We start from the raw sequence: 16,014 nt of genomic DNA, 5'->3' as shown, positions 1-16,014 counted from the left end.
ACAGTAGATTTCTGCATGCCAGCGTACCAGACACACATCACATAGACATCACATAAACACACACATATTCATAACACATATTCATTCATTTAGATGAATGAAAGCGTTCGCATGCCAGCTCACTACAAACACACATTGATAGACCTTGTCCTGTCTTCCAGATCACTGCCCGAGCGCCAGATCTACCCAGCAACACATGCACAAGCACTTACACACACGCACACACATACACACACACACACGCGCGCGCACACACACACACACACAAACACATAGACACACTTCCGCTAACCTTACCCCACAGTGAAACACGTGTTTTATTCACACTTACCCATTTCAAACAGATTGGAAGAGAGTAGAAAAGAATAGGAAATGGGGGTGGGTGGGTTTGGGGGGGGAGTGGGGGAGCTGTGGAAGTTGAAAAGATGCATGGGAGGATGGTAAAGAAAGAACAGCAGGAGAGAGGAGAATAAGAAAGACCTGAAAAGAGAAGAAGATAAGTGGGGGATGCACAATCTTGCAAGAGGAAGAAGAAATGAAAGGAGAGAGGAGGTGAGAGGTACAAAAGAGAAATCAATAGACAGAAAAAGAGACAGATGTACATACAGTATAAATACATGTGGAGCACACTACAAGAAGTTCTGAACATTTCCAACAAATTTCAAATGCAGTCCTTTTTCGATTTGAGTGTACTTAAAAAGTATTAGAGGGACAAGGTAGAGACAAGCATTACACTACGAGAGCGGAGACGGAGGAGAAGGGAAGGAGGAGGAGAAAGGAGGGCACAAGTGTTTCTGCGATATTCATGAACATGAAGTAATGAGAAGGGAATAAAATCGCTGCCGGCAACAGAACTGGTCAGGCATTCACTCTACACACACAGTCACACACGCACACACACAAATGCTCACAGTCACGCAGATCCACGCTATGCAGGAACAGACTCTGCAGGGGGGCCAGACGCAAGGGGAACTCCATGAGAGACAGTTTGTGTCTTTGTGAGGGTGCGTGTTTGCTAAGACAAAGACAGAGATACCAAAAATAGACAGACAACGTATAACACACTAAAAATTGATGTTGTAGTGAAAAATGGATAATCACATCACATAGACATACAGTTGGCATTCATGCAGATTCGCAAACAAACTACAATGTGGAAAGAGTATGTAAATGTATCCAAGCTCTATCACAATATAGCGGACATAAATCAGTCAAATGAGCAGACAGATTCAGACGTATATTCCCCACAACTACTGCTATGTCCAGTGATCAGTGAAATTCCAGAAGTAAGAGAAAAGCAAGTGCTGGAGACAGCATCAATATTCCCAGTTACACCTACAGAAGTTTATTTGATTATGAATTTCAAAGACTCGGCAGAAGTAAAGAAATGGCAGACAGATACATATGCTTGCCGCTTAAGGCATCTGTCAGTTGGCAAACTGACTGACTGAGTCCATACAGTACTCATTCAGTGTAACAAGCTAGTTTCCATGGAGATCTCCAATGACAGTAACCATTTCAAATTCATCTTTTAAGTTTGGAGCATTTCTCTCTCTGACTTACTTCTGTTTGTATCTACACCTGCCATGTAGTGATAGCAACACACTAGTAACAACTGCAGTCTTCCATTAGGGTCTACACTGGATCCGTTCATCCACAGCACTACTGTGCACGCCGAAGCGCACAATACACAATCAATATAGTTAAATGCTTGGTCCAGAAGTAAATACTTAAAACCTAAAACCACACTTTGGGTCACAGTTGCAAGCTTAAAGTGTAAGCTGGTAAGTTGCCAATGTAGATAACTAAATTGATTAAAATTGATGTGTGTTTGTTCTGTCCGATTCTTGTGAGACAGACGACTGAAAAACGCAGCTGTAACACATCCAGTGTGGACAGGTCGTTTACCAACGCACATAACTGTACATGGGAACACCCACATACTCACTTTCTCTTCATTTACTCATTAAGGCACAAAGGCACAATACCAGACACCCAAACAGACTAGAGAGAAATGGGTTATCATAAGAGGCTTAGACATTTTGTGTGTGCGTGTGTGTGTGTGTGTGTGTGTGTGTTTGTGTGTCTGCGTATGTGTGTGTTTTGTGTGTGTGTGTGTGAGAGAGAGAGAGAGAGTATTAATAGAAAGGATATTACAGTAATTTAGGAATGAAGATCCCCAGATTAGCCCCAGATCACTGGGTTTGCATATGTGTGTGCACTAGCGTGTGTGTGTCCGTGTGTGTTTGTGAGCGTGTGTGTGTGTGTGTGTGTGTGTGTGTGTGTGTGTGTGTGTGTGTGTGTGTGTGTGTGTGTGTGTGTGTGTGTGTGTGCGCACATATGATGATATGTAAAGCTTGTCATAATAGCTAGACCACCCAATCATGATACTATCAACAGATTCCACCCTCTTATTTTCCTGTGTCTCTCAAACCATGTCTGGCTCATTTATGTCTGTTAATTTTTCTTAGAGATTGGAGTGGGGTTTGTGGCTGTCTCTTCATTGTCCCAGGAGATGGCAGTGATAAAGCTCCTTGCTCAAGTGCACTTTAGACAAACAAGCAGATGCATTTTTTTCTGTTATGGACACTCAAACCTCGGCTTTCTGTCTCTGTCCTCTGTATTTTTACTTTCTCTCATACACTATCGAATCTTTGACTTTGCAGAGTGTGAAAAGGTTACTGATTAACGACTTGAAAGCCTTACAGGTTAAAATCTGTTTCCCACAAAACACAGCAACTGCATTTAAAGTACATAATGTGGCATCAGTTAATCTCACATAGCCATTCTATCTAGTAAAGAAAACTGAGATAGCAATAGGTATTGAGTTGGCTGTGAGTTTGAAAGCACCCTCCTCTAAAAACAGCACCTCTGAGTGTCTGCCCAGAATATTATCATCAGTTTGAAGTATAATGACAGTCTAAGGTGTCTTCACCCTTTTTTTGTGCTTATTTTTCACTTTTCCAGATAAGATCACAAGCTGCTATTAATATATATCTTCTAGTTAACGTATGTCACTTCAAATGTTTTGTGTCTCTGTGTTCTCATCTCAGGTTCAGACTGTTCCCGTAACTTTACCAGTCCCTCGGGTGTCATTGAGTCCCCGGGCTTCCCTGACAAATACCCCCACAACCTGGAGTGCTCCTTCATCATCATCGTCCCCCCCAGCATGGATGTCACCCTCACCTTCCTCACCTTTGACCTGGAGAACGACCCCCTGCCAGGCGGAGAGGGGGACTGCAAGTATGACTGGCTGGAAGTGTGGGACGGACTCCCAGGAGGTGAGACACTGATTAAATCTGTTTTGTTTTTGGATCATGTTGATCATCTAAAAATGATGAAGTTGTTGGTGAGAATTTTGATAACACTGTTAATAAGGATGATCTAGATGGAGGTGTTGAAGAATAATTCAGCCATTTCATGAGTCAATACACTGAGCAAAGTGAAAATGGTGTGTATTCTGACCTGCCTACATCATTATTGACTGAGGTGGAGTAGAAACTATTTTCGTAGCTATGCGTTGGTAGATGAAAGCTAAGCTTACAGGCAGCATTTTGGCACCTACTCTGGAGAAATAACATAACTTTTAAAGGAGAAAATAAAATAGGAGTTGTTAAGCGGAGGGAGAAAATAGGGGAGGTGAAAGGAGGAATGGTAGAGAGCTAGGATATTTCAGGTCTAGCCGCTAGAAGGAGTGGAAGAGTTTAGAAGGACACATCTAAGGCACAAAGACCTTGGATCTAGTTTCAAGAAATGGAAGAGGTAGAGAGAAAGAGAAGAGCAGTGGAAGGGCAGTGAAAAGTCCTCAGCTGTAGGGAAAGACTGGAACAAACAAAGGCAATGCTGAGATGAATAGATGAGGCCAGAGAACTTCTTGTCTGCCTTCAAGAAGAGGACTGGAAAAAAGAGAAACAGGAAGGGAGTTCAGCAAGTGATGCTGGAAAAGAGGGAAGAACATTCATTTTGAATAAATAAATATTATACAGTTTTATTTTAGTTGTTGATCATTTTATTTGTAGTTTGTTGTCTTATACTGTTTTCATGACATCATTAATAAATACCATCTATCTTTTTTAGTCTTACACATTGAAAAATTTTGGCAACATTTTTAATTGCTTAATTCTCAAATCTTCTAAGGTACTTAGAAATCACCTGGCAAAGACTGAACAACGTTAGCAGCAAAGGAGAGCAAACAATGGTGCTTTTCTCTCTATGAATACTGCAAATATGAATTTAGCCTGAGGGGGGAAGAAAAGTCAGAGAGATGGTAAAAGGAAAAGAGGTTGGTTAAAAGGAGAACAGAAAAAAAGCCACAACATCTTTGCTCCCTCTTTTTCAGAGGATTTAAAAGAAGACAAGAGAGGTTAAGCAAAGTTGAAAGCACAAAATGAAGATGACCAGAAAGGCAAAAAAAGAGCAGTGGAAGAGGAAGAGAGGATAAAAGGCTTCTGCAGAGAGTGAAGGAGAGAGTGTACAAGAAGGATTGCAGGATGAAAGGAAAGGAAGGAAAGTGAAATGAAGTGGGAGGAAGTTGAAATAGGAAGAAAATATTCATAATGAGATACAGAGGTGAAGGACTTGGTTTCACCTTTTGCATGGGTGTAGGGACCTGAGCAGGAAGAGAAGACAAGGAAAGAGACAAGCAGGAAAGAGAAAGACCATGTGTATTTCGTAAAAGGTTAAAAGTATGGAAGTAAGGGAGGAGATGTTGAGAGGAGAGCTGCCCTGAGAACTTAGTTTTGACTTGATTAGAAAGAGAGAGAACTAGAATATTAAGAGTTTGGGGTTGTTTTGTGTGAGTCTGTGTTTTTGCATTTACCCCCATGTATGTGTATGAGTGAAATTGTTATATCCCAACCTTTTTTTTACCAAACTTAATTCTGTAACTAATCCACATACTAAATTATAAAACTATCAGCATAGGTAAAAGTGTGTGTGTGTGTGTGTGTGTGTGTGTGTGTGTGTGTGTGTGTGTGTGTGTGTGAGTGTGTGCCTTCTGTCAACCTGCCTTCTGTCAACTTTATATGCTGCTGAAATGAAATTCATAAATACAAAGGGAGACAGAAAAATGAGATGATTTTGATCCATAAGCTAGACATATTAAATATTAAATCCTAAAAAATATTAAATTCGCTTGACCAGAATTTTAACATCTGTAATTATTTATTGAAATTGTGGATTTGACATTTTCTTCTGCTCTGTTCTGTTCTGTTCTCTTCTCCCTGTTTTCTTCACCACCATCAAGAAAAGAGTTATGACCATTATTTGCTCAAGAGCCCTATTTCAAATATCCACCCATTCCAAAAGGGAAGAAAAAAATCAATACCACTGATCAATTGCCAGCTTTTTTCTTGTCTCCTATCCCCTTCCTCCTCCTTCACAAACCTCCGCATGTGTGTATCTTTGTGTGTGAGAGAGGAGTTAGGGAGTAGCATGATGAATCATACTATCTGTGCTCCCACCCTTTCACACACACACATACACACATACAGCCTAGGGCTCAAAATCACACCCATCTGTTTGTGTTGACATATACAAGTTGTGGTATTAGAGAAGAAGACAGCAGAGGAATCACTTAGATCCTTGGATTTACACACACACACACACACACACACACACACACACACACACACACACACACACACACACACACACACACACACACACATATATATATATATATATATAAATACTACACATAGTAAAACCATGTCCAGTCCAGAGATAGAGTTGATAGATGAAGGGAAGATGGGTGCTGACATTAGAGGGTGGAGCGATGTGCAAATGTCAGTGGAAAGTGGGAGTGATAGAGGTAATGGAACGGAGAGAAAACAATGCAAGTAGTAAAGGATATAGACAAATTTGAGGATTGAGGGATGAAGAGATTGATACAGCAATGAAAAATTAACAAACCATCTTGACATCTGGTTGAGTGATATCATGGTAACACAGTTATGGCATTCTTTCATGAGTCAAATAAATAAAATAACAAATGATGTCAAACAGAAGTTGAACAAAATTTGAACAGACTGATGGTTAATCAAATAATTCTTGTTTGATTGACAGTGGGCCCTCTGATTGGTCGTTACTGTGGGACCAGGGTGCCTCCCGAGATCCAATCATCTACTGGGATTCTCTCTCTGTCTTTCCACACTGACATGGCTGTGGCTAAAGATGGCTTCTCAGCTCGATACAACATGACACACAAGGAAGTCAGTGAAAGTAAGTATAAGTTAACACTCGCTGTTTGTGTCTTTTTTTTCTAAACAAAAAATGGTTGGATAATCATCTAAATCCCCTCTCCTCTCCCTTTAGCTTTCCACTGTAGTAATGCATTCGGTATGGAGTCAGGAAAGATCACAGATGACCAGCTCACAGCCTCGTCAAGTTTTTTTGATGACCGCTGGCTGCCAAGACAGGCCCGACTCAATTACAATGACAATGGATGGACGCCCAATGAAGACAGCAACAGGGAGTACATACAGGTATGTTTTTGTCCTCAACTGTGGTGTGGAAACATGGTGCAGTAGAATTCAGTTGCAGCTCAAATTCAAATTAAATTTCAAGAATGGCAGAATCACAGTCCAGTCACATAGTTTCAGTCATACACCACGATTAAGGCTTTTTAGACTTGATTCAAAAAATCTTACAAGTGTTCACATGCTATTTGGCCACAATTGAAGCTCTTCACTTCATGAAAAGTTAAAGGTTGGACAGATCTATACCTTCCTATACCTAACTGGACAAACGCTGGGGTTTTATTTCTATTTCTTTACGATTTCTAAAGGGGAAAAACATGGCAGCTTTTTTATAAATTTTGTAAAATGTCTTGTTAATTACTGACCAGTGTGGTAAATACATCTCAGTTTTTAAGTCAGCTTTGAGAGCTAGAAACTTTGGTTTATCATTGCCTAAACCTATTTTATATATGTGACCCCTTAAAACAAAGCAATGCAGTGTGGGGTCACAGGTTGGAACCTACTGGTCTAAACTGTTAGTAGTGTGCAGATTGGTCTGGCTGCCGGCTGCAAGGCTCAGTTGATTCTCAGTTTTCCCGACAAAAATGTCCCCACACAAAGCTTGCCAGATTCAGACTTGCTTTGTAGGGCTAAGGTTTTTCATCATCTTTGAAGTCATAGATAGCCCATGATACCTGTAAGATGTTCATAGAAATGATGAAACATTGAGTTCTAATGTTCAGGTAACAGAGAAGGAGCCGCTGAGGCACCGGTGTTTTGCTCAAAAGAGCAAGAACAAGGCAAATGGCTTTTGTGCCTGGCTGCACAGATGAAACCTAACTTTCTCGTTGGAGGCAGCTTCTCTTATTTTAATCTGTGTACAGCACTTCCTCTGTTAATGTGGAGGAACAATGTCACAATCACAGATAGTCACGGAAAGATGTCGATAAAAGCAGTGGTCCTGATTGTCAGAGCTCCTCTGTAGCCAGACTCTGGGCCAAAAAATTACAGAAAGGGACTGTGGCCAAGAGGCAGCACAAGGCCAAGTTCCCATCAGTCTCGCTTCCTTCCTGTCTTACCTCCACTGCAGCTAAAGGCTCTTTCTCTACAACCCACTCTTAAAATTAGCTGACATTACAGATCTTGTAAACATGAATCAGTTGCTGAAAGACTCTCTCTACATTTTTCAAGACAGTTTTTTTTTTTTTTTGACATTCAGATGGCCCATATAATCTCCATAAACCATGGAAAGATCCCTGATTTAGATTTTATTGTTTGGGACACATTAGATCTTTTTTATCTTCATAAAAATGGTTTGAGAGATGGCTGGAAATGCAGCTTCTATATCTCTTATGCTGTCTTTCTGTGTCTCTGCGGTCAGCAGTGTTGTGGTCAGGTTGCTGCGTTCCACACAGGCTCTCAGCTGTTCCCCTGCGTTAACACCTAGCAGAGACCGCAGCCCCTACACGTGTGTGTCTGTGTGTGTGTCTATGTGTGTGTGCAACAGCTCCTGTCTTGACAAACAGCTGTCATAAATGCCAATGTGCCTCTCCTTCATGCATCTTGTACCCCGTGGTCTCTTATAACTGCGTGTGTCTGTGTTTGTGGATATGTGTGTCCATGCAGCTCAGGCATGCGTGTGTTGCAATGTTGGCTCAAGAGCCACGTGTTTGGTTTAAATCTCTCCACTGCACTTTCTCTGATGCGCTTATGTTTTTGTTCTGTTCTATTCTATTCTATTCTATACTAGCCTGGTCCAGTGAGGTGTGGTGCAGATTGATGATGTGAGCACTGGTGGCTCCATTATTCTAACAGCTCTGTGATTGATGAGGAGCTTCACCTGGGAGGCCTCACTTTGCATCTCTTTCCCTCTTTCTATTCTTTCTCTCTCTCATTTGTTCTTCACCTCCTTCTCTTCTTTCTTTCTCTCTCTCTCCCTCCCTTACTCCTTACCCCTCCTTCTCTACGTTTCTCTCCTTGGTTCTGGACTATCGATTAGTTGTCTTGGTGGATCTCTGTCTGGCCCTAAGCATGCAGGCGTGTGTGTGCGTGCATGCGAGTGTGTGTGTGTCTGTGTGTGTGTGTGTATGTGTGTGTGTGTGTGTGTGTGTGTGTGTGTGTGTGTGTGTGTGTGTGTGTGTGTGTGTGTGTTGGAAGTAATCTAAAACACCTGTCTTTTTGACAGATAACAAACACAGCATTTTACCTCCCCTTGTGTTTTGTACTATACCCCTGTGGGACCCACAGCACACACACTTACTCACACGCACGCACAGTGCATACACAACAAGTTCTGATTAATCTACAGGTTTCAACAGCAGAGGAGAATAAATGTTGTAACCTACAGTAGAACCTTTCTCATCTTCTGCTCTTTATTTGTCTGCAGCATGGCTCTGTCTGCATTCCCATTCCCTTGTTATGTTAAGTAGAGGTGAGAATCTCCAGTCACAGCACCAACATGTAGAGAGCTTAATTCATTTGAATAGAGATCTTAAAAAACGTAAAATACAAATATTAAACAGTTGCAGGTGTGCTATGTCCCTGGTAAGGAACTGTTGTAACTACTGTAATGTTGAACTATAGAAAAGAGTAGTCTACAATTAGTTACAAACAGCATCAGGTTTTTAGAGATCTAGAGCTCAATCAGTAGTGTAAAAATTAATTTTACGGTAGTAAAACAGGAAATTAATATCTTGTCTTGATGGGCTTCCAGCAGCTTCTAGCTGCCAACAATGCAATCCTAACATTTGACTTGAGTGTTATCAAACCTGCAGTTTTCAATATATGGTGAGTTATAGCCCAGCAGTTCTTGTTGGCAGGTGCTCCCTACTAATAGTGTTAAAATATGTTCCCCGACCATATAAGCTCTTCTTTCATTATGCTCCTTAAAAAATTCAGAGAATATATATAATGATTGAGAGAGCTACATTGTTCCGCTTGATCCACTCATTTTGGGCACTGTGGAGCAAAAACAATGTGTATCTACTTGAGGGACCTTGAAATAAAGGAGTTTGAAGCCCAGATCAAGCACAAATTAATGCTGTCCACGTATAATGCAACACAGCTAGCTGCATGCCAGACACGTAGAATACCATCCACAATCAGGGTGGGGAGGTGATTATGGCTATTGTATGGAAGGAAATTAAAATGAGCCCCAGGTCATTACTATCGATCTGCCAGGAGAAAGACACAGAGAGGAGAGAAACACAGAGAAGGAGATGAAGAGGGGAGGAAAGGAGAGTGGTGAAGGTGAGAGATGGATGCTGATAAGTTCAGGTGTCTATTCGGTTTATAGTTTATGTCTATCTTTAACCTATCTAATGTTTTGGGACTTTGATCATGAGGACACTTTGTAGGGTGTATGACTTGGGTTTTGGGTAAGATTAAAAATAGGATTACATTTAGAAAGTAACAGTTAGGGAATTTGGTTTTGATTTAAGTGGCTATTTTTTCCCCATTTTTGCTCAATGTTTTTTATATTTTTTTATTAAAACTTCTTCGCTCTTCCTGGCCAACAGGTGGACCTCCATACTTTGAAGGTGCTGACAGGCATCGCTACACAGGGCGCCATTTCGAAGGAAACTGAGAAGGCTTACCATGTCACCACCTTCAAGCTTGAGGTCAGCACCAATGGAGAGGACTGGATGGTCTACAGACATGGCAAGAATCATAAGGTAGGATCAGGCACATGCACAAACACACATTGCTTTTGGGGGGCCTGCAAAGTAGTCAGGGCAATTAAAGAAGGTCTGGATGCTCTTAGGTGACACACATGCCTCAACATGCACCCACATGGAAGGGGTAGAGAGAAATATGAGATGGAATATATGCAGCAAGAGTTGACTCACATGCCCAAAATTCAACTGGTGGCTGCAATTACAGCCGTTCAGTTGGCTTCATTTAAAGGTTTACGACCAAGCCAGAATCAGCACAGGTCTCCAAGCTCCAAGTGATCCCTTACATCATTGTATGCAACTACATTTACACTGTGGTCTGCTTTTCACATCCCATCTGGTTTCTGTTACTTACTGGCCAGAGTTGCGCCTAATGTTGACCTGGTTGGACAGGTTTCTATGTTGTTTCTCTCAGAGGTGTTAAAGCATGATGTGCCATCAGTGAGTGTGCTAGAGTCCAGGGTGCCGGGAAGAAATTCTGAGGGTCTTTAAAATGGTTGCAACTGCAAAGGAGCGTTCCACTGATTGTGACGTTTTTTTGTTTTTTTTTCCATCACAGCCGTTCTCCCCCTGCTATAGTGGTCACATATGTTTGTCCTGCAGTCAATGCCACATCTAGCTTTGTGCTATAAACCCTTATTCCTTCATGAACACTAATGCATGCACACACCCACAAATGCATACTGTACATTAAAAGACTTCTTTTTGCCGCAAGAGGGAAACAGCAGATCCAGATTAACCATCTAGGGTTCCTCTGTGGGCTGCAGATCCCATAAGGCTTACAGTTGAAGCTAACTCCCACTGAAATAATTGATGGATAAAACGCCGGGAACTGTGGAGAAAGGTAGTCAGAATAATTAAGTTGAGGTATTATAAAAGAAAGAGGACACAGAATTTAGTGTAAAGCCAGTTTCTTTAAATAGGTTTACAGCTATTAAGCAATGGTTAAATTGAACAGGAAACAGGAAAATAATAATTTTGGTCATTTAATTGGTGCGGTACAGAGTAAACTGGCATTTTTTGTTCAATAACTGTAAAACATGATTTGATTTAAAGAAGGTGAAATCAGTTGATCAGTCAGTCATTTTACCATCCAATCATATGTGTTGTCAGTCAAATAGCATTATTCTGCTGACACCAGGCTATGAAACTATAAAACTCCAATTTGAAAAATGGATAAATGATGATGTTATGAGGCTAGTTGTTGGTGTCACCACCCATAATCCCCCTTGATTCCCCCATAACCCTGGAAAGCTGCTTCAAAGCTGAATGACCAGAGAGACATATAGGGGTGTACGTGCGTGGATGCGCATATGAATGTGTGCCTTTGAAGAGGAGGGGTTTAGAATAAATCAGTTGCAGCTTCTGGTAGAATATCCCTCCCTTGTCTTGCAAACACACACACGCATACACACACAACCTCAAGCCAACTGGTGGGGGTCTTTTCAGCCATTTGGCCTCATTGTGAGTTAGTCTGTGCAGTAATCTGATGGTACAGATCAGGGTCATCAGTCGTTTCATTTGATCCACTGCTGTATATCATTGTCTGCTTGAACATTATGGACATTACTCAGATACATAAATATACTGTAGTCAGTCTTGCAGATTGGTCTTTGTGTTACGGTGCTTCCTCTGTTTGGAGAGGGAGAGATTAAAGAGGAGGCAGAGTAGAGTTAGAGCAGAGAGAGCTACAAAAAAAAAAGTTGAAGAGAGAGATGGTCATTTATCTGATAATGAAACGATGGTGTCAGCATCTCGGTGCCTAATGTCCCTTCTCAGCTGACACACCTCAGACGGCCAGTCAGCATCCGCCTTGCCACCCCGACTGTCTCTATCATCTTTCGGGGTGTAAGTGAAAGTGTGTGTTTTATGTTAGACAGACACATAAATCACACAGCAGCACTGGCCAAGAACATCTTTTGGCAGAGTGTTTTATAGATCGGTTGTGTAAAATGCTGTGTGTGCATTCACAGGATAATTCAAGGAAATAGTTTTTATAATTGGGAGCAGATCCTGGATCACTTCATGCAAGGATCACTTGTAAGCATATGATATTTTTCTTTGTCTGAACTTAAACTTCTGTATGACAGCAATATATCAAAATTGTTAATTTACTACTTTTGAGAGAGCATAGCTTCTTACTGATTCCAGGTTTATATAGAAGTGCCCCAACTCCTTTATGTTTAGCTTGTTGAACCTGCTCTGAACTTTCCATCTCTCCATTCATCTCCTCATTGGCATTTTCATTTACTCATCCTTTCGCTACTGGTTCTCTCAAAATCTCTTCATCCATCAATTCCTCCCTCCTTGTCTACTCATTCACTCTCCTCACATCTTCATTCATCTTATCCTTCCAGTCTTGCACTCTTTTCCGTCTCTCCTCTTTTCTCTCCCTTGACATTCCATCATTTGTTCTTTTTCCCTCCGTATGTTGCTGGGAAAGTCATCAAGAAATAGACAGACAAGTTTATGCTGCTTGAACAAATTACTTCTTGTGTTTGGCTACAGTGATGGTTTGGCGTGTGAATTTAGGTGTGTGTTAATTTGGAAGAATTATTGAATTAATGTTTTATGAGCAAGGGGCATTAAAAGAAGGCAAAAATAAATGGGAGCCACATGTACAGAAAGAAAAGAATACTATAAGCACAGCATACTGCCTGTGCTAATGCAAACTTTTTTTAATGCAAACGTTATGCATGTAAGTAGAAGCAAAGACACACACAAATACAAGTGTGCTTGTGGACAAATGTATGCTTACAACCTCATTTTTGTTATGCGTTAACATTTGTCTCAAATAAGTAACTCTTGATAACACAGCCAATGTGCACACACACACACTCACAAACACTGGCTTTTAACAACTGAGAGTCAACCCATAGGGGTGGTGCCACTGTCACAGAACATCATGATGATTTGTGTGATCTGTAATGTATTTGATAATGTCATTAAAGGCCTGGTGTGAACCAGATGGGACATATGGAATACATGTTAACTTACAGAGACTTTCTGGAAAAGGAAAAAGTAATATTCATATGGCATTTGCTCCTACATTGTACTGAAGGCACACACATGACAGATACTGACTCAAGACACATTCACCAGAGTAAGTGGTTGATTCTTAGCCAGATTTTCCTTGTTTTCTCTTTCTTTTTATCCATAAATAATTCTGGGTTTCTTTATCAGCATCTCCTCATTTTACTGTACAGCAGCCATTTTTCATATCCTCTCTTGATGATCAGGTCATGTCAGATCATTTCACTGTGCATGTGAACCTGCATTATAAAGGAATGGAAAAAAAAGAATGACACTATCTGTATAACTCAAACTGTTCTATGATTCTGTGAGCAAAATTGGCTGTGGGCCTGGTTTTGGGAGATTGCCCACATAATGAAAGAAAAGCAGCTATTTTCAGTGACCTGAGGTCTGAGGCTGACAAATTATGTTGTCTCAGTTTGAGTCTTTGTCTGGAGGAGTTTGAGACCTTCTGCTAGTTGAAGTACATTTAAGCTCAATGTGGTACAAATGTCATTGTGTAGCCCTCCTGAATTGCTGCAGGCAGAGCTGTTTGTGGCCATTACAACACTGGACCTCAGCCAAGACCAAAACCTCCTATTCCCACCTTAATCTGTGGGAAGGAGGATGGATGGAGAGAGATGGATGGAGGAGGGTGTGGGTGGAATGAGAGGAAGGGAGAGGGATCGTGATGAGTGGAAAGTGTAGGAAAGTTGAAAAAAATTAGTAAAGAAAGAAAGACAGAAAAACACAAGCAAAAGATCAACCAGTCAAGCATTCAACTGATGGAGAGGGGAGGAATTGAGTGGTGCAAAGGGAGGAAGAGAGGTGGAAACCAGAGGGAGAGGAGCGAGGTTCATAGGGGAACAAGTGAGTGAAGGAAAGAGGCAGAAGGGGGAAAAGAAGTGTTCACAAGGGAACCATGAAGCAAAAGAAAGAGAGATGGATGGATGAACGGAGTCAAGGAGGGGAGGAGGATTAATGAGAAAAGCAGACAAGGGTGTTGACCAGAAGTCCCTCTGGATAGATCAGAGGACTCAGCAACACAGCCTGAAAAGGATGTCAGGAGAGGGGAAAGAAAATAAAACGACAGAGTGGAGGGAGAAAGGCTGTGAGGTGAAGGAAAGGCAGGACGGAGGTTGGGGTCAAAGGAGAGCAGGAGAAAAGAGTTTGTGACAAATGAAGAAAGAAAAACTGAGAGTAAAGGAGAGGAAAGGGACAAAGGGGGATATTATAAGGTTGCCATGTGTCATTTGGTTTGTGAGATTGGTGGACTGTATTTTCAAACACACACACACACACACACACACACACACACACACACACACACACACACACACACACACACACACACAGACTTTGGGGAAGTAACCTGTCGTTGACAACTGAATCTGAGTGTGTCTCCCTAAGCATGCAGGCGTGTGTGTGCGTGCATGCGAGTGTGTGTGTGTGTGTGTGTGTGTGTGTGTGTGTGTGTGTGTGTGTGTGTGTGTGTGTGTGTGTGCGCGCGCGCATTTGTCCTTGTGTGACGAAATGAGAGGAGATGGGGTTTGTTTTACTATTTTATAACTCTATCTACACACATGCACACAAAACACACAACACGGACATTTGAATAATTCAGCACGTCTGTGCTGGTTCTCGCAGGTTGACTGACTGTGGCCCTGCAGCCTCTAGACACAACCACACACGTACTCTCGCACACACACACACCTGTTCTTTTCTTTCCCTTGAGATGAACATATTCCTTGTCATGCTCTTTTTCTATCCCATAGTCACACATTAGACCTAGTTAGTCGCCTTTTGACTAGCGCACACTGTTGTTATTCAGTAGAGTAGGAATGTGTAAGTGAATGAGAAAACAATATTTTCTTCATGTCTGTAATCTTTGAACTTCATAGAGATAAAACTAACATTTGAATGGGAAAGATTTCTCTTGTTTGTGTAGGTCTGTGTGTGTGTGTGTGTGTGTGTGTGTGTGTGTGTGTGTGTGTGTGTGTGTGTGTGTGTGTGTGTGTGTGTGTGTGTGTCCATGTGCATGTGCATATGTGTGCATGTATGTATGTGTGTGAGAGAGACAAAGGGGGCAGACAGAGAAGGAGGTGTAAAGTCAGACATCTGTTCACTCTGGTGTCAGCTTCCCGTGTCTCTTAACACAGGTGGACACATCGGACCATTAACAAACCTGCTCAAAACACACATGGACAGACACACACACAAACACATACATAATAACCTGAGCTGGGTTGCAGGTGTGGTCCATTAGCTGATTGTTATTGAAGCCTTTTAGACAGAGACTGTTAAGAGTGAATTTAGGAGTTTAAGACCTCAGGGTTGCTACATATCCCCTTACACTTCCTCACTCTGGATTCTCACCACAGAGCCAGAACCTGGAGGGGAGGGGGTCTGTATAATCTGTTAAAAAAATTGTTAATAAGTGTGCACAAACGTTTGGTTATGTCATAATTTGGTTGATTATTACTAATGGTGGTGTTAAAAACAGTCATTACTTAGTTTATCATTCCAATTCATTATCATCCATTTAAACTCAAAGGTTGACATTATTGTGACAATACTCACTATCATGCATATTAAAAGAAGGCGAACCTCTACCTTTCACTACAAAAAACAAATGATAAATTGCACAAATTACACTTACTGTGAATGATCACTCCAACGCGGGTTGGAAGGTTAAAATTCCAGATAAAGTCACACAGTAGTGTAAAATAAGCCCTAAGCACTATGTAGAGAAAGAATATTTAAATTTTGACAATGAGGCCAGCTTAGCATTGATTCAGAATATTTAAGAGAGAATTTTTTGACAGTCTTTATAAAGATTATCTTTGTGTGTGGCAGCAAGGGACAACTAA

The 16,014-nt window shown here is 41.3% G+C and overlaps 1 protein-coding gene across 4 annotated transcripts in view; it reads left to right on the top strand.

Annotated features, from left to right (window-relative positions):
* LOC120801278 (neuropilin-2-like) overlaps nt 1-16,014 on the top strand; it is a 99,643-nt gene that overhangs the window by 35,552 nt on the left and 48,077 nt on the right. For all 4 annotated transcript variants that reach the window (XM_040148060.1, XM_040148058.1, XM_040148061.1 and 1 more), the window contains exons 4-7: nt 3,054-3,281; nt 6,067-6,222; nt 6,316-6,485; nt 9,977-10,132. In XM_040148060.1, coding sequence (XP_040003994.1) covers nt 3,054-3,281; nt 6,067-6,222; nt 6,316-6,485; nt 9,977-10,132 — 710 coding nt within the window. The remainder of the gene's footprint in view (nt 1-3,053; nt 3,282-6,066; nt 6,223-6,315; nt 6,486-9,976; nt 10,133-16,014) is intronic.

The sequence above is a fragment of the Xiphias gladius genome, chromosome 16, assembly GCF_016859285.1.
Source record: "Xiphias gladius isolate SHS-SW01 ecotype Sanya breed wild chromosome 16, ASM1685928v1, whole genome shotgun sequence".
In the NCBI taxonomy this organism is placed as follows: Eukaryota; Metazoa; Chordata; class Actinopteri; order Istiophoriformes; family Xiphiidae; genus Xiphias; species Xiphias gladius.
This window is presented reverse-complemented; position numbering and strand designations above follow the sequence as displayed.